This window comes from Drosophila suzukii, chromosome 3, assembly GCF_043229965.1.
Source record: "Drosophila suzukii chromosome 3, CBGP_Dsuzu_IsoJpt1.0, whole genome shotgun sequence".
Taxonomy (NCBI): domain Eukaryota; kingdom Metazoa; phylum Arthropoda; class Insecta; order Diptera; family Drosophilidae; genus Drosophila; species Drosophila suzukii.
The window spans coordinates 1,296,049-1,310,755 of NC_092082.1; the positions used below are offsets into that span (position 1 = coordinate 1,296,049).

Genomic DNA, 14,707 nt, shown 5'->3' on the forward strand with positions numbered 1-14,707 from the left:
AATGCCTATTAAGTTAATTGGCAAATTAGGCAACAAACACAGCGCAGAGGCGACTGCAATTGCAGCCCAGTGCGGCGGGCTCTACATTTTAATTGAGTGAGCCCTGAGCAGGAGAAAACAGTCAGTCAGCGAAATGCCACTGGAAAAGAGGAGAAAACGTAAACGAGGACAGGGGCAGGAGCAGAAAAAATGATTGTCCATTTGTTGCAAGCCTTAAACTTTAATGAGGCGCCCATTACGCGCCATTTGCATATGGGCAACTGCGAAAAGTTTAGGAACAAAATCGATCGAATTGCACCCACTCGCGAAACGGTGAAATGGGCTGCCCCTTAACCATATTTCAATATTTCAATACTTCATTGCCTTTCGCCTTTTGGCCCATTCTTTTGGGAATGACGAGGCGGAAAGCGCGTGTCTGCCGGTGCCAAACAAGCAAACACAATTAAATGTTATGCAGATGCAATCTAAAATGTCATTATATCAAATTCATTAATCCCACCCCACCCTCGCCTTTCTTCTCCTTGGCTGCCAACAACAAATGCCCCACAGCACACGGCTCACAGATGCAGATATATAGATATATGTGCTCGCAGATACAGATACTTAGGCCGGGCCCAAAGGCAGAGCCCCAGCAACATTGCAACTGCAACTGCAACACCGTCATCTGTCCCTGCACTCGATTTTTTATCTTACACAGAGGGAAATATCTAGTTAGCTAATGTTTATTATGTTATTTTTTGAAATGTATTATTTTTGTATTCACCAGATCTTTTTTTTGCTAGCAATTTTGCAATGCAAGTATAAAACAGAATTGTGATTATCGCTTAGGTCTGAAAATAAAGGATAAAGGAGGATTTTTCTTTTAATCATTAAACTAGTCCTTCAATGAAGAAATGCTCTTAGTATATTTTTTTTTTTTTGTTCTATCACTTAGGTTACTTATATTATATAAGTACCATCTTTTTGTTAACCAATAAGGGCGACATTAATTTTCTGCGTGCACTTCTTCTCCTGCTAAGCTCCGCACACAGCGAGCCCCGTGCTCATATGGTTTTTTAATAATTATTATTTTTTGCATAGAGAACTGAAGAGTGGCGAAGGAATGGGGCGAGCTAGCGATTAAAATCGCTGCATGCACCGCTCGTGAATATTTTAACGTCAGTCAATCAAATGGCTTAAAAATGCTTTGTCATAGCTCCAAACCCCTTGGATACTTCAGTTCGGAGCGAAGGGGCAGAGATTCAGATACAGATATGGATGGTTATATATATAAACGAGCAGGGATAGGGATGGGATGTGTGTGGGACTGAGCACACACACTTCGCGTTTCGCATGTGCATGTAAATCGTCTTTGATTCGATTTCGTTTGATTTGATTAATCGTGCGACGTCACTGCCGTCTGATAATAATGAGATAGCAGCGGCGACTTGCACGCAATTAAGCCAAATTGCAGTCAGCCGCCGAAGATGAAGAAATATATATTTAAAATGCAGCCACCATTGCTAACTTGTCGGCCAGAGTTCAATGGCCAACTTAAGTTTGCAGCGCTTAAAATTATTGTTTATATTAATATAAATGGTTGTGGCAAGCTCACACACACTAACACACTGGCAGACAGACGATGTGTGTGGGGAGGAGATATAAGAATAATAATAAAAAAATCATTCCATTCATCGTCATAAACTTCAATTTTCGAAAATCATTTCCTTAGCAGCTGCGCATTAAAAAAATACAGAAAGCAGAAAAATAAAGAACGGCAACAATAAAAATGAATAAAATGAATTAAGGCTCCACACAGTGGGCATGATTTGCAATACCTTCCCCAGAAATCGAGATATTGTAAATCAGATAGTCCCAGCCATGTGTAGCCCCTTCACCTTCCCAAAGTCATTTGTCAGTTGGACAATCGCAAGCTGCTGATTGATGCCTGATGTCCAAGCACAGCACAAGTTAGGCAAATATGTCAGTGCTGCGAGTTCGGGAATGGGGGCAAATAAATGTTGTCACTATTGGACACTCACTGGAAATTGGAGAGCCAGGTGTGGGGCACTTGGGGGAAATTTTTCATCTGCTTTCCCTTACTTTCAGGTGAGAAATTATATTTTTGTCAAGGGAAACTTTTAAAAAATTAAACATCTTGGAGAAATTTTTTTTTATTTATGAAATTTTTCAAAGATTGATAAACGTAACGGTGATATCTGTTAAATTAACTATTTTAGGTTAACTAGGAATAGATACTTTACTTATTTAATTTTGTAAGAAATATTTTAATCTATACATAAAATAATATATATATGTAGTACATCAACCTACAAATTTTTTTTTTTGATTTCAATTTATTTGATTTTTTTAAAAAGCTTCAGAATGTTTTGCGAGTGTGTAATCCAGGTACGGAATACACCCCATAACTTATTAGATTTACCTCCATTTTGGCCCGCTTAACCCCACTGTGCCCAGCTTGCTCAGTTTTTGCCCTTTGCACATCGTTAAGGAATATTATAAATTACTACAGCTACAGCAACAACAACAGCAACCGCAACATCGGCAGCAGAAGTAACAGCAACAACAACAACAATGCCACGGACAAGAACAACAGCAACCAAGTCGAGTTTCTTGAAATATTTATTTTATATTACGCTTCTCGTTTTATTTTTATTTCCCCTTTTCTCCAGTCACTTGGATTCCCTGAAAGGGGGGCGCGGTCTAAATTAAAGAATATTTCTTTGGCAGCGTCTTTCCATTTTTTGTATTTTATTCACATCTCCTTTTGTTGTTATTTCTTATTTTATTTATTATATGTATTTGCCGGGTTGCTGCAGCCCGTCTTCATTTAAAGTGCGGTTTCTTGTCTCTCTCCATATATATTCATTATTATGGCCGCGACGGCGACGCTGCTACACATAACTTCAACTTTGTATCCGTATCTCGGTATCTTCTGTATCTTTGTATCTTCGCGGCGGCGAGTGTGTGTGCGCCCGTGTATTTAAGGGAAAAGAATGATGCAAAGACGATAAAATATAATTTCGGCTTTATATTTTATTTTAATGATGAAAAATGTTGAAACTTTATTACGAACTCATAAAAAATTTAAACGTAGGTACACACGCACACAGAGAGGGAAATAAAAGAGGGAACGCGAGGGGGGGGCCATAACTTCTTCTCGGTTTCTTCGGCTCCGCTGCCCTCATAAATAACAAACCCAAATGCGCTGCGAACAATGTTAAATGTTATAAAAATCCAAAACGTATTTACTTTTATTGCACAATGCAGCCGTGGAGTTTTGGATTTTGTGGCAGGGCATAAAGTATCTTCGAGATACGGCAATAATTAAAGAAAGCGCACAAGGTGTGAAAATACATGTCATAAGATACAAATGTATCTAATTGAATGAAAGCGACGTAGCGAGCGATTTGCTCCAAACACGCAGCCGCAGCTCACTACCCTTAACCCCCCTGTTGCTGACTTAACCCCCCCACGCCCATGCCCCACCCCCTGTTGTTAGTAGAGCGTGCGAATGAATGTGAATCGCATTGTGCGAGTGTGAACGTGGATGTGAATGAAGCGTGCGGCCAACGCATCAAAGTCAAAGTCGACGGCGCTGCGAATTTTGATTTCCTCGTTTTCGGTGGATTGCCACTGAAAACCGGGTCCATCAGCTGGTATAAGGTACTCATAGAGATCTTTCGAAAAACAAACAGATAACATAAAAAAAATACTATTTTAAGTTCCTTCATCAAGAATTTTACAATTTAAAATTGAATTGAATTTGTCATAAAACAAGCTTAGTATACAAAACGCTTAAGAAGGTTTATAAAATATTCCAAAACGCAATACCCATGAACTCACTTTAAAAGTTGAAGCTAAAGGTTAAGTCACCTTTTCAAAGACTTATCAACAAAACATTTGGAAAAATAATTTCAATAATTTTTATTACCTCTTTATTTAATATTACCCAGAATTGCGTATCAGTTTTGGCAGTAAAATATAATTTATAACTTCTTGTTCGATTAAAACGTTTAGCCTAGATTAATTGATTTTCTCCTAGTCATTTTTTTTAAGTCGCACGAAAATCTTATCAGGAAATATTTTTGAAGAATATTTTCGAAACTTTTTATTACTCTTTGAAGTATTACTTCTGCCATAAGTGCTATCAACAAACCATATTTTATGGCTGTTGGTCAATTTTAACATTTACCACTGATTAATTGATATTTTCTCAAGTCATTTTGATAAAAGCTCCTTATCAATTTTATGACATTAAGGCATTTGCTTTTATGATGATATACATTTATATAAATCAGCAGATAAACAGCTACAAAATAAAGGTAATTTTTTTAAACCAGATATCACTAAAATAAATAAAGTAACATTGTCTTTTGTCATAAATCAATAGGACGTCAGCTTATAAAATATTTTGCTGCTTACTTTTATACTCTAGTGATTTCCCTATGACGCAAGTATAAAAAGGGCCTTTCCAGGGAGTGTATTGTGGAATCGGTTCCCCGTTTTTGGCCTTTCTCAGCCGTCCCGCTGCTGTGTGTGAGCTTTCGAGTTGCGGCAGGTTATGGCCCGCCACAAGCACACTTTGGCACACACAACGTCACTCATTCAGCCGCAGATACAAAACAGCAGACACAATGGCCGAAAGCGAGGTGCGACGCGTCGTCAACAGCTGTTTGAGTTTGGCGATGACGGCGATGAGGATGACGATGACGATGACGAGGGCGACCGCAAGTATCTGAGAGGTTGAGTACCTCGGTATCTCGGTATCCGAGTATCTTTCAGTCGCTTTAAGTGGGCTAATCGCCAAAGCCAACACCTGAACAGCTCCCCCGGCTTTCCCGTTCCACCGATCCCAATCAATCAGCCCGTGCACTTCAGCCAACTTCTTGGGTTACCCAATCCCTAGCTAACACTATCTTATCGATGCACTGCCGGAATGACGGGTCAAAATTTGAAATTCAATCGATTTCTGATGACAATCACGTGCGTGCTCCATAAATAAATAAAAAAAGAAAAGAAAAAAGCCAGCCAGCCGCGCAATTATTGTAAATAAATAAATGCAATTATAAAAATTGCCGCTGCAGCCGTTGACTCGGTCGTCTTTTAATAAATTACAAAACAAAAGCAAACAACACGAAAATAAAAGTAAAAAATATGTATCTCCCTCTGTCCGCTCGACTGCATTTTTAATTAATTTATTTTCGTTCGATATAAATTGCGAGGGGGCAGAGGGGGGAGAGAGAGGCGGTCTTGCACAAAGACAAAAGCCAAGACAAACTTGTATCTTTCAGATACACATGATATTTCGCCTCCTTCAACGGCAACTGCTGATGGAGCCGATCTTTGTTGTCGGCCCGGCGGACTGCCATTTATTTATTTATTTAATACTTTTTTGTATTGCCTGGCTGTGCGTTTGATTAATCGGCCGCTCATTGTAAATATTTGTCTTTAGTTTGTTGCCAGGGACCTCGAGCATATCCTCATTCTCCTCAGACGACTCGTTCCTCTGGAAACTCCTCTCGAGATTTGTTCTTTTCGTTTACTAAAAGAGATGGGTGCGGCCCGCTGCACATACTATGCATATTTAAAATGCAAAAAGGAAAAATGGCAACGGGATTAAGACATTCACACCCGGTCGGGATCTAATCCGGGCTCATCAATAATTGATTGAGAGCCTGCATTTCCATTATGGCTCATAGGAAGTGGGGGAGCGAGGTGCCCGGTGCCCCACATCAATTAGAGGCGATCTCCAGCTCTCGCTAATTCGATGGTTGCTCCATCATTCATGCACTTACAACTCCCTAACTTAACGCTTATTTCCCTCCTTTGCATACAAGTCCTTTTCGATGATTCACAGTGTTAGCACACGGGAAAAAATATCATAACAGTGATATACTGTTTATGAAGATAGAAAATAATAACAAAATGTATAAGTATTCAAAGCTCTACATATTTTATATATGATTTCAGTTCGTATTATTTAACAATATAATTTTCAGTAAATAACAAAAAGGCAGAGGATCAGAGTTTTGTGTATCGTAGGACAATATTTATGTTCAAACAATCTTTTTTTATTGGTTATGAATAAAATACATTCCATATAACTCATATACATTTCGGCACACAGTTTTCCCCCGTGTAACAGCTTCATTCCACTCGCTAATCCTGACCGCGCCTTCTTCCTTGCCACACTCCATCTCCACCGAGAATGTATCTCGGAGGTGGCAGAGGTGCCGCTCCCTCGCAGCAACTTTGTTATATTTTATACGGTAATTTATAATAAGTTTTTTCACGCACCTTCCCGGCCCAATCCCTCCTGTAAAGCATTCCCCCTCCCCAGACCCACGCACTTCAAAGACCGAGAAAAGAGCCAGGAAATCGAGGAGCAGGAGTAAGACACTCAGCAGGCCACAACTTCTACCCTACCCCAGATGTATTTGGGTTTCAGCGCAGTCTGGGTCTGACTTACAACTAATGCAATATAATAAATTTATACAGGGTTACAAATAAATGTGGGCAGACCTCTGCGAGTCCCAGTGTGGCAGTGAGTGTGTGTGCGAGTTGAAAAATAAATAAATAAATATTTTTAGAAGGATACATGAGATTGAAAAGACGGCCGCTCCGCTCCTATTTCTCGTTTCCTGCTGTCGGTGTGTGTTGTTTTGCTTTATGATGATGCCTCAGAGGGGGGCATTTGGGGTTATTTATCAGCATAAATTATTTATGCCGCATTACGGGCATAAAAATAAATAAAATAAATGAAGCCGGCCAACTAAATCCGATTAGAAAATGCCTGCTACAAGGAGGCCCCTGCCACAAGATACTTCACAGCGCACAGTCCATAGATACAAATTTATTTTTATAGATTAATCAACGAATTACTTGTGCAGCTGTTGCCGCAATCCCATTTCCCATTTTCATTTCCACATCGTATACGATTTATTTGGCTTAGCCATAAAAATGAAAATTTTCCGCCAAGTATTTGAAAATATAAACATTAAAATCGCTCTGTTATGGCCGCTTTTCGAATTTAATTAAATGTTTATGCCAGGCATTTAAACTAAATCGACCAGGGCCGAATTCAAATTCAAATTCACATTCAAATCTGCTTTGCATCTTTACGAACATAAGATGCTGTAAAAACTACTTGGGGAGTACTTGAATGGCCCGCTTTTGTGTTGTTGTATTCCGAATTCAGAATTCTCCATGTGGGGATCGCTTTGGTTTTTGGGATCGGTTCGGATCGGATCGGTGCGCATATATAAAATATGACTGAATAATATAAAACAGAAGGCGATACATCAAAGCGGATTATACAATTTATTTTTGCTTTTATTCCTCGGCTGGGGATTCGTTCTCTTTTGTGTTCTTTGGCTTTCGGGTTTGTTTGGCCGCGCTGAACTCATATATATTTCTTCATTTTTATTTTATTTATTTACTTTCCACGAAGATGTTGTATACAAAAGAAAATACAAACTGCCCGGGCATAGATGCAACAGATGCAGCTGGAGGTACGAGAAAAAAGAGAACCTAACATGCTGGGCCACGTAATAAATTGTATTATTTATATTATTTTATATAATGCAACCCCCGACGTTAGCCGCGGGAATCGGAATCCGTGGCGCACAGAGAAGTATCTTCGAGATACTGGCGTGCACAGCGGAAGCTGTGGGGTCGTCTGCTTCATCTTCATCGTCTGAAAGAGTGACGAGTGTAATGACTTTTGTCGATTGGGTTAAGTGGCTTGTTGGCTTCCTTCGCTGCGAGATGCGAGATTCCTTTTTCGAGCTGTGTGCATCTTTTTCAATTTTTATGCACGCCACTCGCTCCCTTTTCCCGATTCTTCACCTTTTTGCCTGGGTTTTGTTCAAGTAGTTTGAATGTGGCACGTTTAGCATTTCCCCCTCCCTGCGGTAATTTGTCTGCATCGTTTTTTTCCGGCAGTTCGGCTGCAGTTTTTGCCGGCTGGAAAAAAGGTAAGCGACACACGCTAATCATGAGTGTGAGATTCTCGCAGCTTCTCTCCCTTTTTCTCTGGACTCTCTCCTTTTTCTCCCTGCGGTCTGGCCCTCATCTGCGGACTAATTGAGTGGGAAAGTGGCTAGGAAATCGAAAGGGAAAGGTCTGCGGGATGCGGAATTGATTACAATCAGTAGCCGCATGTATCTCAATTGTTCTAGGGAGTTTGAGAATTTCTAAGCCTGTTTTTTTTTGTTGTACAAAAATTATTTTCTAAAAATGATACCATAGAACTACACATTTTGTAATATTTTTTGAAGCTAACATTTCTTTAAATTTTTAAAAATTATTCTTTAGGGAAAAATAATTTAATTATACATTCCCATGAACAAGCATTTTCTCTTTTAATTTTTCTATGTTTAGGTAAAAAGGATAAACTGTAGAAAAATATATTTTAATGGCATTAAAAATAATTTCTCTTTCAAAAATAATTTAATTATACATTCCCATGAACAAGCATTTTCTCTTTTAATTTTTCTATGTTTAGGTAAAAAGGATAAACTGTAGAAAAATATATTTTAATGGCATTAAAAATAATTTCTCTTTCAGCTTAGTAAAGGAAAATTGACTGTAAATGACTCTTAGGATTAAAAACTGTAGACAAAATTGTACTTCCCCTTTGGATGGATTTCAATCGTCTTATTGGGCCTAATAAAAACTTCCTCTGCGCCCACGCTCCGCAAAAAGTTCAGTGAACTGATCGAGAGGCTGGAGAGGAAACCAATAATAATATACAACCTCTAATGATGCACACTCGCACACACAATCTAAATGCGCTGGCAATAAAATATGAAAAACTGAAGAACAAAAATGCGTAAAGGAGAAAAAATGATTTTTAACAAAGGCGAAGGCAGACAAATAAAAGTGCAATTAATCACCAGAAACCGAGGGCCCAGACGGCCAGAACCGAGAACTCAGAACTCAGAACTCAGAACTGAGATCTGAGACCCCTGGACCACGGCGACTGACACTTATCGGCTTTATCTGCTTATGTGAAGGGAGAAAAGGCGGAATAAATCGGAGATGCATCCACACAACCATATAAATATAAATGGAAAGGAATTATAAATATTAAAGAAGCTGGTGGAATCGTCGGCGGAGGATGCTGCCTGTCAATATTTGATTTTTACACGGAAAGGAAGATTTTATTTAATCTTAAGATCTTTTTTGCCTTGCAGATATTGTAAAAATAAAGTCAGATTCATGTTGTCAATAACAAATAATTTTAAAATTTGCCTAAAACACAAATATTTCTTGGAGGGAAATTTTTGAAATAATTAAAATACTAGGCTGTTTTTTTCCGTGTACCTATATGGCATTGCCTGATGCGATCGCCGCGAAGCAACGAAAAATGCATCAATTTTTAATAATAAATGAAATGTGTGAATAAACGTTGGGAAATATATGATGGGCGATGGGTTATGGGTGGCGGGGGCAGTGCGGAGAACAATCGGAAAGGCAAACAGCAGGAAAGCATAAACACGGCCGGCAACACTAATACCCAGGCAAACAAACAAAGATGCAGATACAGATGCCGCAGCGGATTCAGATGCAGATGCAGATGCATTTTCCAAAGAATTTCTAAGCACATAAAAAGCAAAGCAAACGGTCAGTTGGGAAAATATTTAAAAAAGCATAAAAACAAAATATTTATTGAAAAGAGACGCTAACGAGCCAACGCCGCGGCGATCAGATGGGGCAAACAAACGGCTTCAAAATTGAACACATGAGCAGGCTAATGCACATATAGCCGGCTATTTGATTAATGCACTCGAAAGCGACAATAAACACGGAACATGGAACATGGCCAAGAACCGGGACCGCGGGAGAACAAGGAGTTTCTTTGCAGTTTCTTTTCAGACAAACAAATATCGCATTCCGATTGATCTCCGACTTGCCAAGGAACGGGGACTCGGACTCGGACTCTGAATGAAACTCCATCTCCACCGCCAGAGATCTGGGTTCTTGAGTGAACGTCGTCGACGTCTATTGGATAAATAAATACAAATTTTTATTAAAGTGCGAATTCTGCGGTGAGCTCAGTGCTAATGCAGTCGAACTCGAACCGGTCGCTAGGTTTGCCCCCTGAAAGGAGCTAAACTGGCAAAAATATTGTATCGCCGTATTGTATTCCAAGTTAATACCATAACAGATATATTAACACAGAATATTTTAGGAAAAAGATTTCATTTATAAATTAATTTCTCAGTACTTTGGGAGGTTAGAAGATAAATTTGATAATTCCTCTTAAAAATAAAAATGAACTTATAATATTAATGACATATATAGGTTTAATATTATCAAAATCAAGTGCTTCTAAAAAAGTATCACTCTAATATTTATAACTAGCTTTTAAAAATGGTAACGATTTTTAGAGATCGAGGATAGACCTTAAAATGATCAAGCAATTATTCATAATATCTTAATCGTTCGAATTTTGATTCATCCATAAAGGAACCCATGAACATTACCATTTGATTTGACCCCCTTATTTTTCCTGTGCAGACCTCTTTCGCCGCTGCCCTAATTGAAGCACACTTAGCGAACCACAACAAGTCACAAAATGCTCCATAGATCGAAATCAACCGCAGGCCACAGGAATTTCAATCACCTCTTGGTCACCAAAGCGTTCCAGTGACTGCTCCCCGAGAACCGAAGAACCGAAGAATCGGGGGATCTGACCTCCGGAAGGGGAGTAGAATGTGGAGCAAATCTCCGCGGGGAGAAAGAGCGGGCGAAGAGAGAGCGAACAATGGACGACGTGGAGCACGTGAATGCTGTCAATCATTCCATGGAGTGGACCCAACGGATGTTGGGAGGGGGGTTCAAAAACGGTGGGACTGGAGCTCCGCATTCCGCGCTGTGACGTCACAACACGAGGCGAAATGCCGCCGGCAGAATTCTTCGCAGCCGAAGATTGGAGATCGCGAATCGTGAATCAAAACAAACCGAGGGAAAAGATCGGAGAGCGGAAGAGATAAGTAGTCTATGAGCAGGAGAGGCAAGCAGCGCTGCAACTGCGCTGTTGCAGCGCGGCAGCAGCAGAAGAGAGTCTTCCGCTCTCTTCGTAGAATTGCGTTTAAAGAATTGAAGAGAAGAGACTTATGCAAGAGATAAGTCTCTTAACAAACTCAAGTCATAACATATTGTTTATAACATTTTGAAAGACAAATATCATACTATAAATCGAAACTGCTAATCTTAAGTGTATATAAATATTTATCTTGAGTAATATACGAGTGTCTAAAACTTACTGCTAATCCTAAAACGCAATATATTTGTGTATTGAATTTTTGACACTACCATTAGCTAATCAGAGGAAAATTAAACATTGTTTGGGGTATTGAACATTTGGCTTTTAATTGGCCTTAAAAATTGTAAGATTTATTCGATGTTTCGCATTATTAATATAAAGAGCGCAAGGTGGTACGACAATATAAAGATCTTCTAGATTGGTGTAATGTATGGATTCTATTCTATCAAACTTCCAAATCAGACAATATCCAAAAGCATATAGTGTTGAATCTTTGTAAAATCAAATATGTTTTGTTTCATATAAAAATCCACTCACCCTTTCTTCCTCTCGAATCATTTCAGCGATGCCGGGCTTGATCTCCATGTCATCGGCCAGCGATGATCCTCCACCCGCTCCACCTGCTCCACCGCCCACGCCCCCTCCGCCCACTCCGGCGCCATGGTGGTGCGGCGGTGGAGGTGGTAGGCGTGGTTCAGCGGGAGGTCCAGGTCCCAAACCACTCAGTTCCATGGCGGCGGCCATGGCAGCGGCTGGACCCAGGGGAAAGCGGGAGTCTCCAGCGGGCGATGGTGGATGCGGATGGTGGGAGGATCCCGAGGTCTGGGCGGGATGCGGGGCGGGTGGTGCGTGGTGGTGTGGGTGCAGGGGCAGCGGAAGGGGGTGCTGTCCCTGTTGTTGCTGCTGCTGGGGACTCTGCGAGTGGGGTCGCGAGGATCGGGAGAGAGGTCCTGGCGTGGCGGCTGGCGAGGGCATGTCCAGGGCGTGGATGGCGGTCTCCAGGCGTCTCGAGGCTCCCCCCGTCACGGAGCTACTGCTCATTGGTGGCTTGGGTGGCGGAGTCATCAGCGAGCAGTCCCGCTGCCGCTCCCTCTCCTTCTGCTCCAGCTCCATCCGCTCGGCGGCTATCAGGCTGCTCAGCGGACTGGGTGGTGCGGGTGGATTGAAGATCGTGTCCGCCGAGGGCCAACGCCGCTTCCTCACGTTCCTGCCCTGCTGGCGCTCCAGCGGCGAGAGTCTCAACTCAGCGGGATCCCAGTCCGTGCGCAGCTTCTTCTCCGGCTGCATGAAGGCCAGAAGCTCCTCCGCCTCGCGCTCATTATCAGTCCTGGAAGTGGAAGTGCCCCCCTCTTTTGGGGAGGAGGAGGGCATCCTTTCGGAGGAGGCCGCCGCCGCCGCTGCCGTGGCCGCCTCCATGTGGGTCACATCCGCCAGGCCGCGCACTTTCAGCATCTCGGCTATCCTGAGCAGCGGGCCAATCTGATCCTGGCTCACATTGATCTCGCCGCGGTACATAAACTCCACGATGGCCTTCAGATCCGACCAGTTCACGTCCCGCATGATCACAATGGGATGCTGGCAGGGTGTCTCGGCCAGCAGGGTTTGGAAGTAGGGCGAGCAGGCCGAAAGGACCATCTTGTGGGCCTTCATGGAGCGACCGTCGCAGGCCAAGGTCACGTCCACGAAGCACTCGTTCTGGAGCAGTTGATCAAAGATGGTCGTGAGATTCGTCTGGTAGTTGTTCCATCGCAGGCAGAACTGCTGGGACGTGGAGCTGGGCGAGGCCACCGAGGAACTGCGTCCTTGGGGCGAACTCACCGGCGAGGAGCCTCCTCCTCCTCCGGCCGCGTGACCTTGACCCTCCTTGTCCTCGTCCTTTGACCCACCGCCAGTGGGTGAGGTGCGATCCTCGCTCTTCGTGCGCTGCTTCTCCTCCTGCTGGGTGGGCGAACTCCGGCTGCTCTTCGGCGAACCAGCTCCCGATCCCGAGCTCTTGCGCTGCCTCTGCGTCTCTGCTCCCTGTTCGGGCGCCATTCCAACCTTCGTTTCCGCCTGCGCCGACGCCATTTTGTTTTGCTACAGCTGATCGCTGATCGTTGATCACCGTTACGATCGGTCGTTAAACGCTACGTTACGTCACGCGACCGCTCTTCACATAGCGTTTTTGAAAGTGTTTGAATGAAAACCGCGACAATTACGACGCTTTAACTGAGAGTGGGCATGTACATGTGAGTATCTGTGTGCGCTGTCTCTGTGTGTGTGTGGGTGTCAGTGTGTGTGTTACGTTTTCGTTACGTTACTACGCGCACTACGTGGCCATTTGGCAATTAGCCCGCCTTTCGTTCTTTCAGCTCAGTTCTGTTCAGTTCGTTTCGGTTCTCGTCGTCGTGTCCAATGTGTGGTGCTTTCAGTTCCGTTGCAGTGTGATATGGCTCTATGTTGGCCAACAAACAGGGCCAAAAGTCTTCTCAGCACGAGCGTCTGAATTAGACTGAAATCGTTTTGCACATTTTGATACGGAAAAACTCAAAACAAACTTAACACACGACGACGACGAAGGCCCACGACGACGTGGCTGTGGATGTGGATGTGGATGTGGATGTGGCGATGGCTGTGGAAAACTGAGGGCCGCCGAGGGGCAGCGCCGATGTTGCAGCAACAACTGCCACTGCCACTGCCGCCGCTTTGTAGTTGTTGCTCTCAGGCGGCGACTGAGTTCGCGACGAAGTTGCGAATAGTTCGCGAACTGCTCTGCCGGCGTTTCGTTGCGTTCCGTTTGCGAAAGGAAAATGCGATGCGGCTGAGAACTGAGAATCGAGAACTGGGAGCTGGGCACTGGGAACTGGGCACTGAGAACCGACGGCAGAGACAGAGACTTCGACTGAGGCAGAGTCGAGCGGCAGTGGAAAATGGCTGAAAACGGCGAGCTGTAGGCGCCAAAAAACGCCGGCTGACGGCACCGCATTCCTTTGCTCCTGCGCTGCGTTTTGGTTTGGCTCTCCTCGAACTCAAAATCGAAATCGGCTTTCGACTCGTCCTTCGTCCTTCGTCCTCGCCTCGTATCTCCCATCTCGTATCTCGACATGCTCGAACTCGTCCTCGTTCTCGGCCTCTCGCCGTTGCAACCCCCAAAAATTTTGGCGCTTTGGCGCTACTGCACCACTACCATTGCGTGCAAAGGATGCGTCGCAAGTGTGCGTGCGTGAGGAAACGGAAGTTGCCCCGAAAATGCAGCGAAGAGCGACGGCGATGCCACTGCGATTGCGATTTTGAGTGCGAGTGCGGGCTTAGGCCTAATATTTTTCAGAGGCGCTGGGCAGGAGAGGGTGGAGCCAGGCCCGCCGACCAGTACCCCTGCCGAAATTTCGGGGGTCTTCAGAAAGTGGGAAAGCGGCGAAAATATGGTTGATATCGGCAAGGAGTTTGAGTTAGTAAGGATGTTATAGGGGAAGCTATATTTGAAATCGAAAAAATTTGTTTGTTTTAAGATAATTGTAAGGAATATTTATAGGATTTTTTTTTAATTATACACAATTTGATTCAAAATATAAATTATTTTTGAAGAAATAAAAAAATTATTTTTATTAAAAAGTATTGATATTTATTAGGAATAATGTCCAAGAACAGTGATCACTCTTTCAAATTATAGCC

General features: G+C 42.9%; 1 protein-coding gene across 4 annotated transcripts in view; it reads right to left on the minus strand.

Annotated features, from left to right (window-relative positions):
- bab1 (bric a brac 1) overlaps positions 1-14,297 on the minus strand; it is a 66,456-nt gene extending 52,159 nt beyond the window's left edge. For 3 of the 4 annotated variants that reach the window (XM_036814370.3, XM_036814368.3, XM_036814369.3), the window contains exon 1: positions 11,594-14,297. In XM_036814370.3, the coding sequence (XP_036670265.3) occupies positions 11,594-13,123 (1,530 nt within the window). In that variant the 5' untranslated portion in view covers positions 13,124-14,297. The remainder of the gene's footprint in view (positions 1-11,593) is intronic. The other variant, XM_036814367.3, reaches the window with a different exon arrangement.
- Positions 14,298-14,707: the final 410 nt, after the last annotated feature.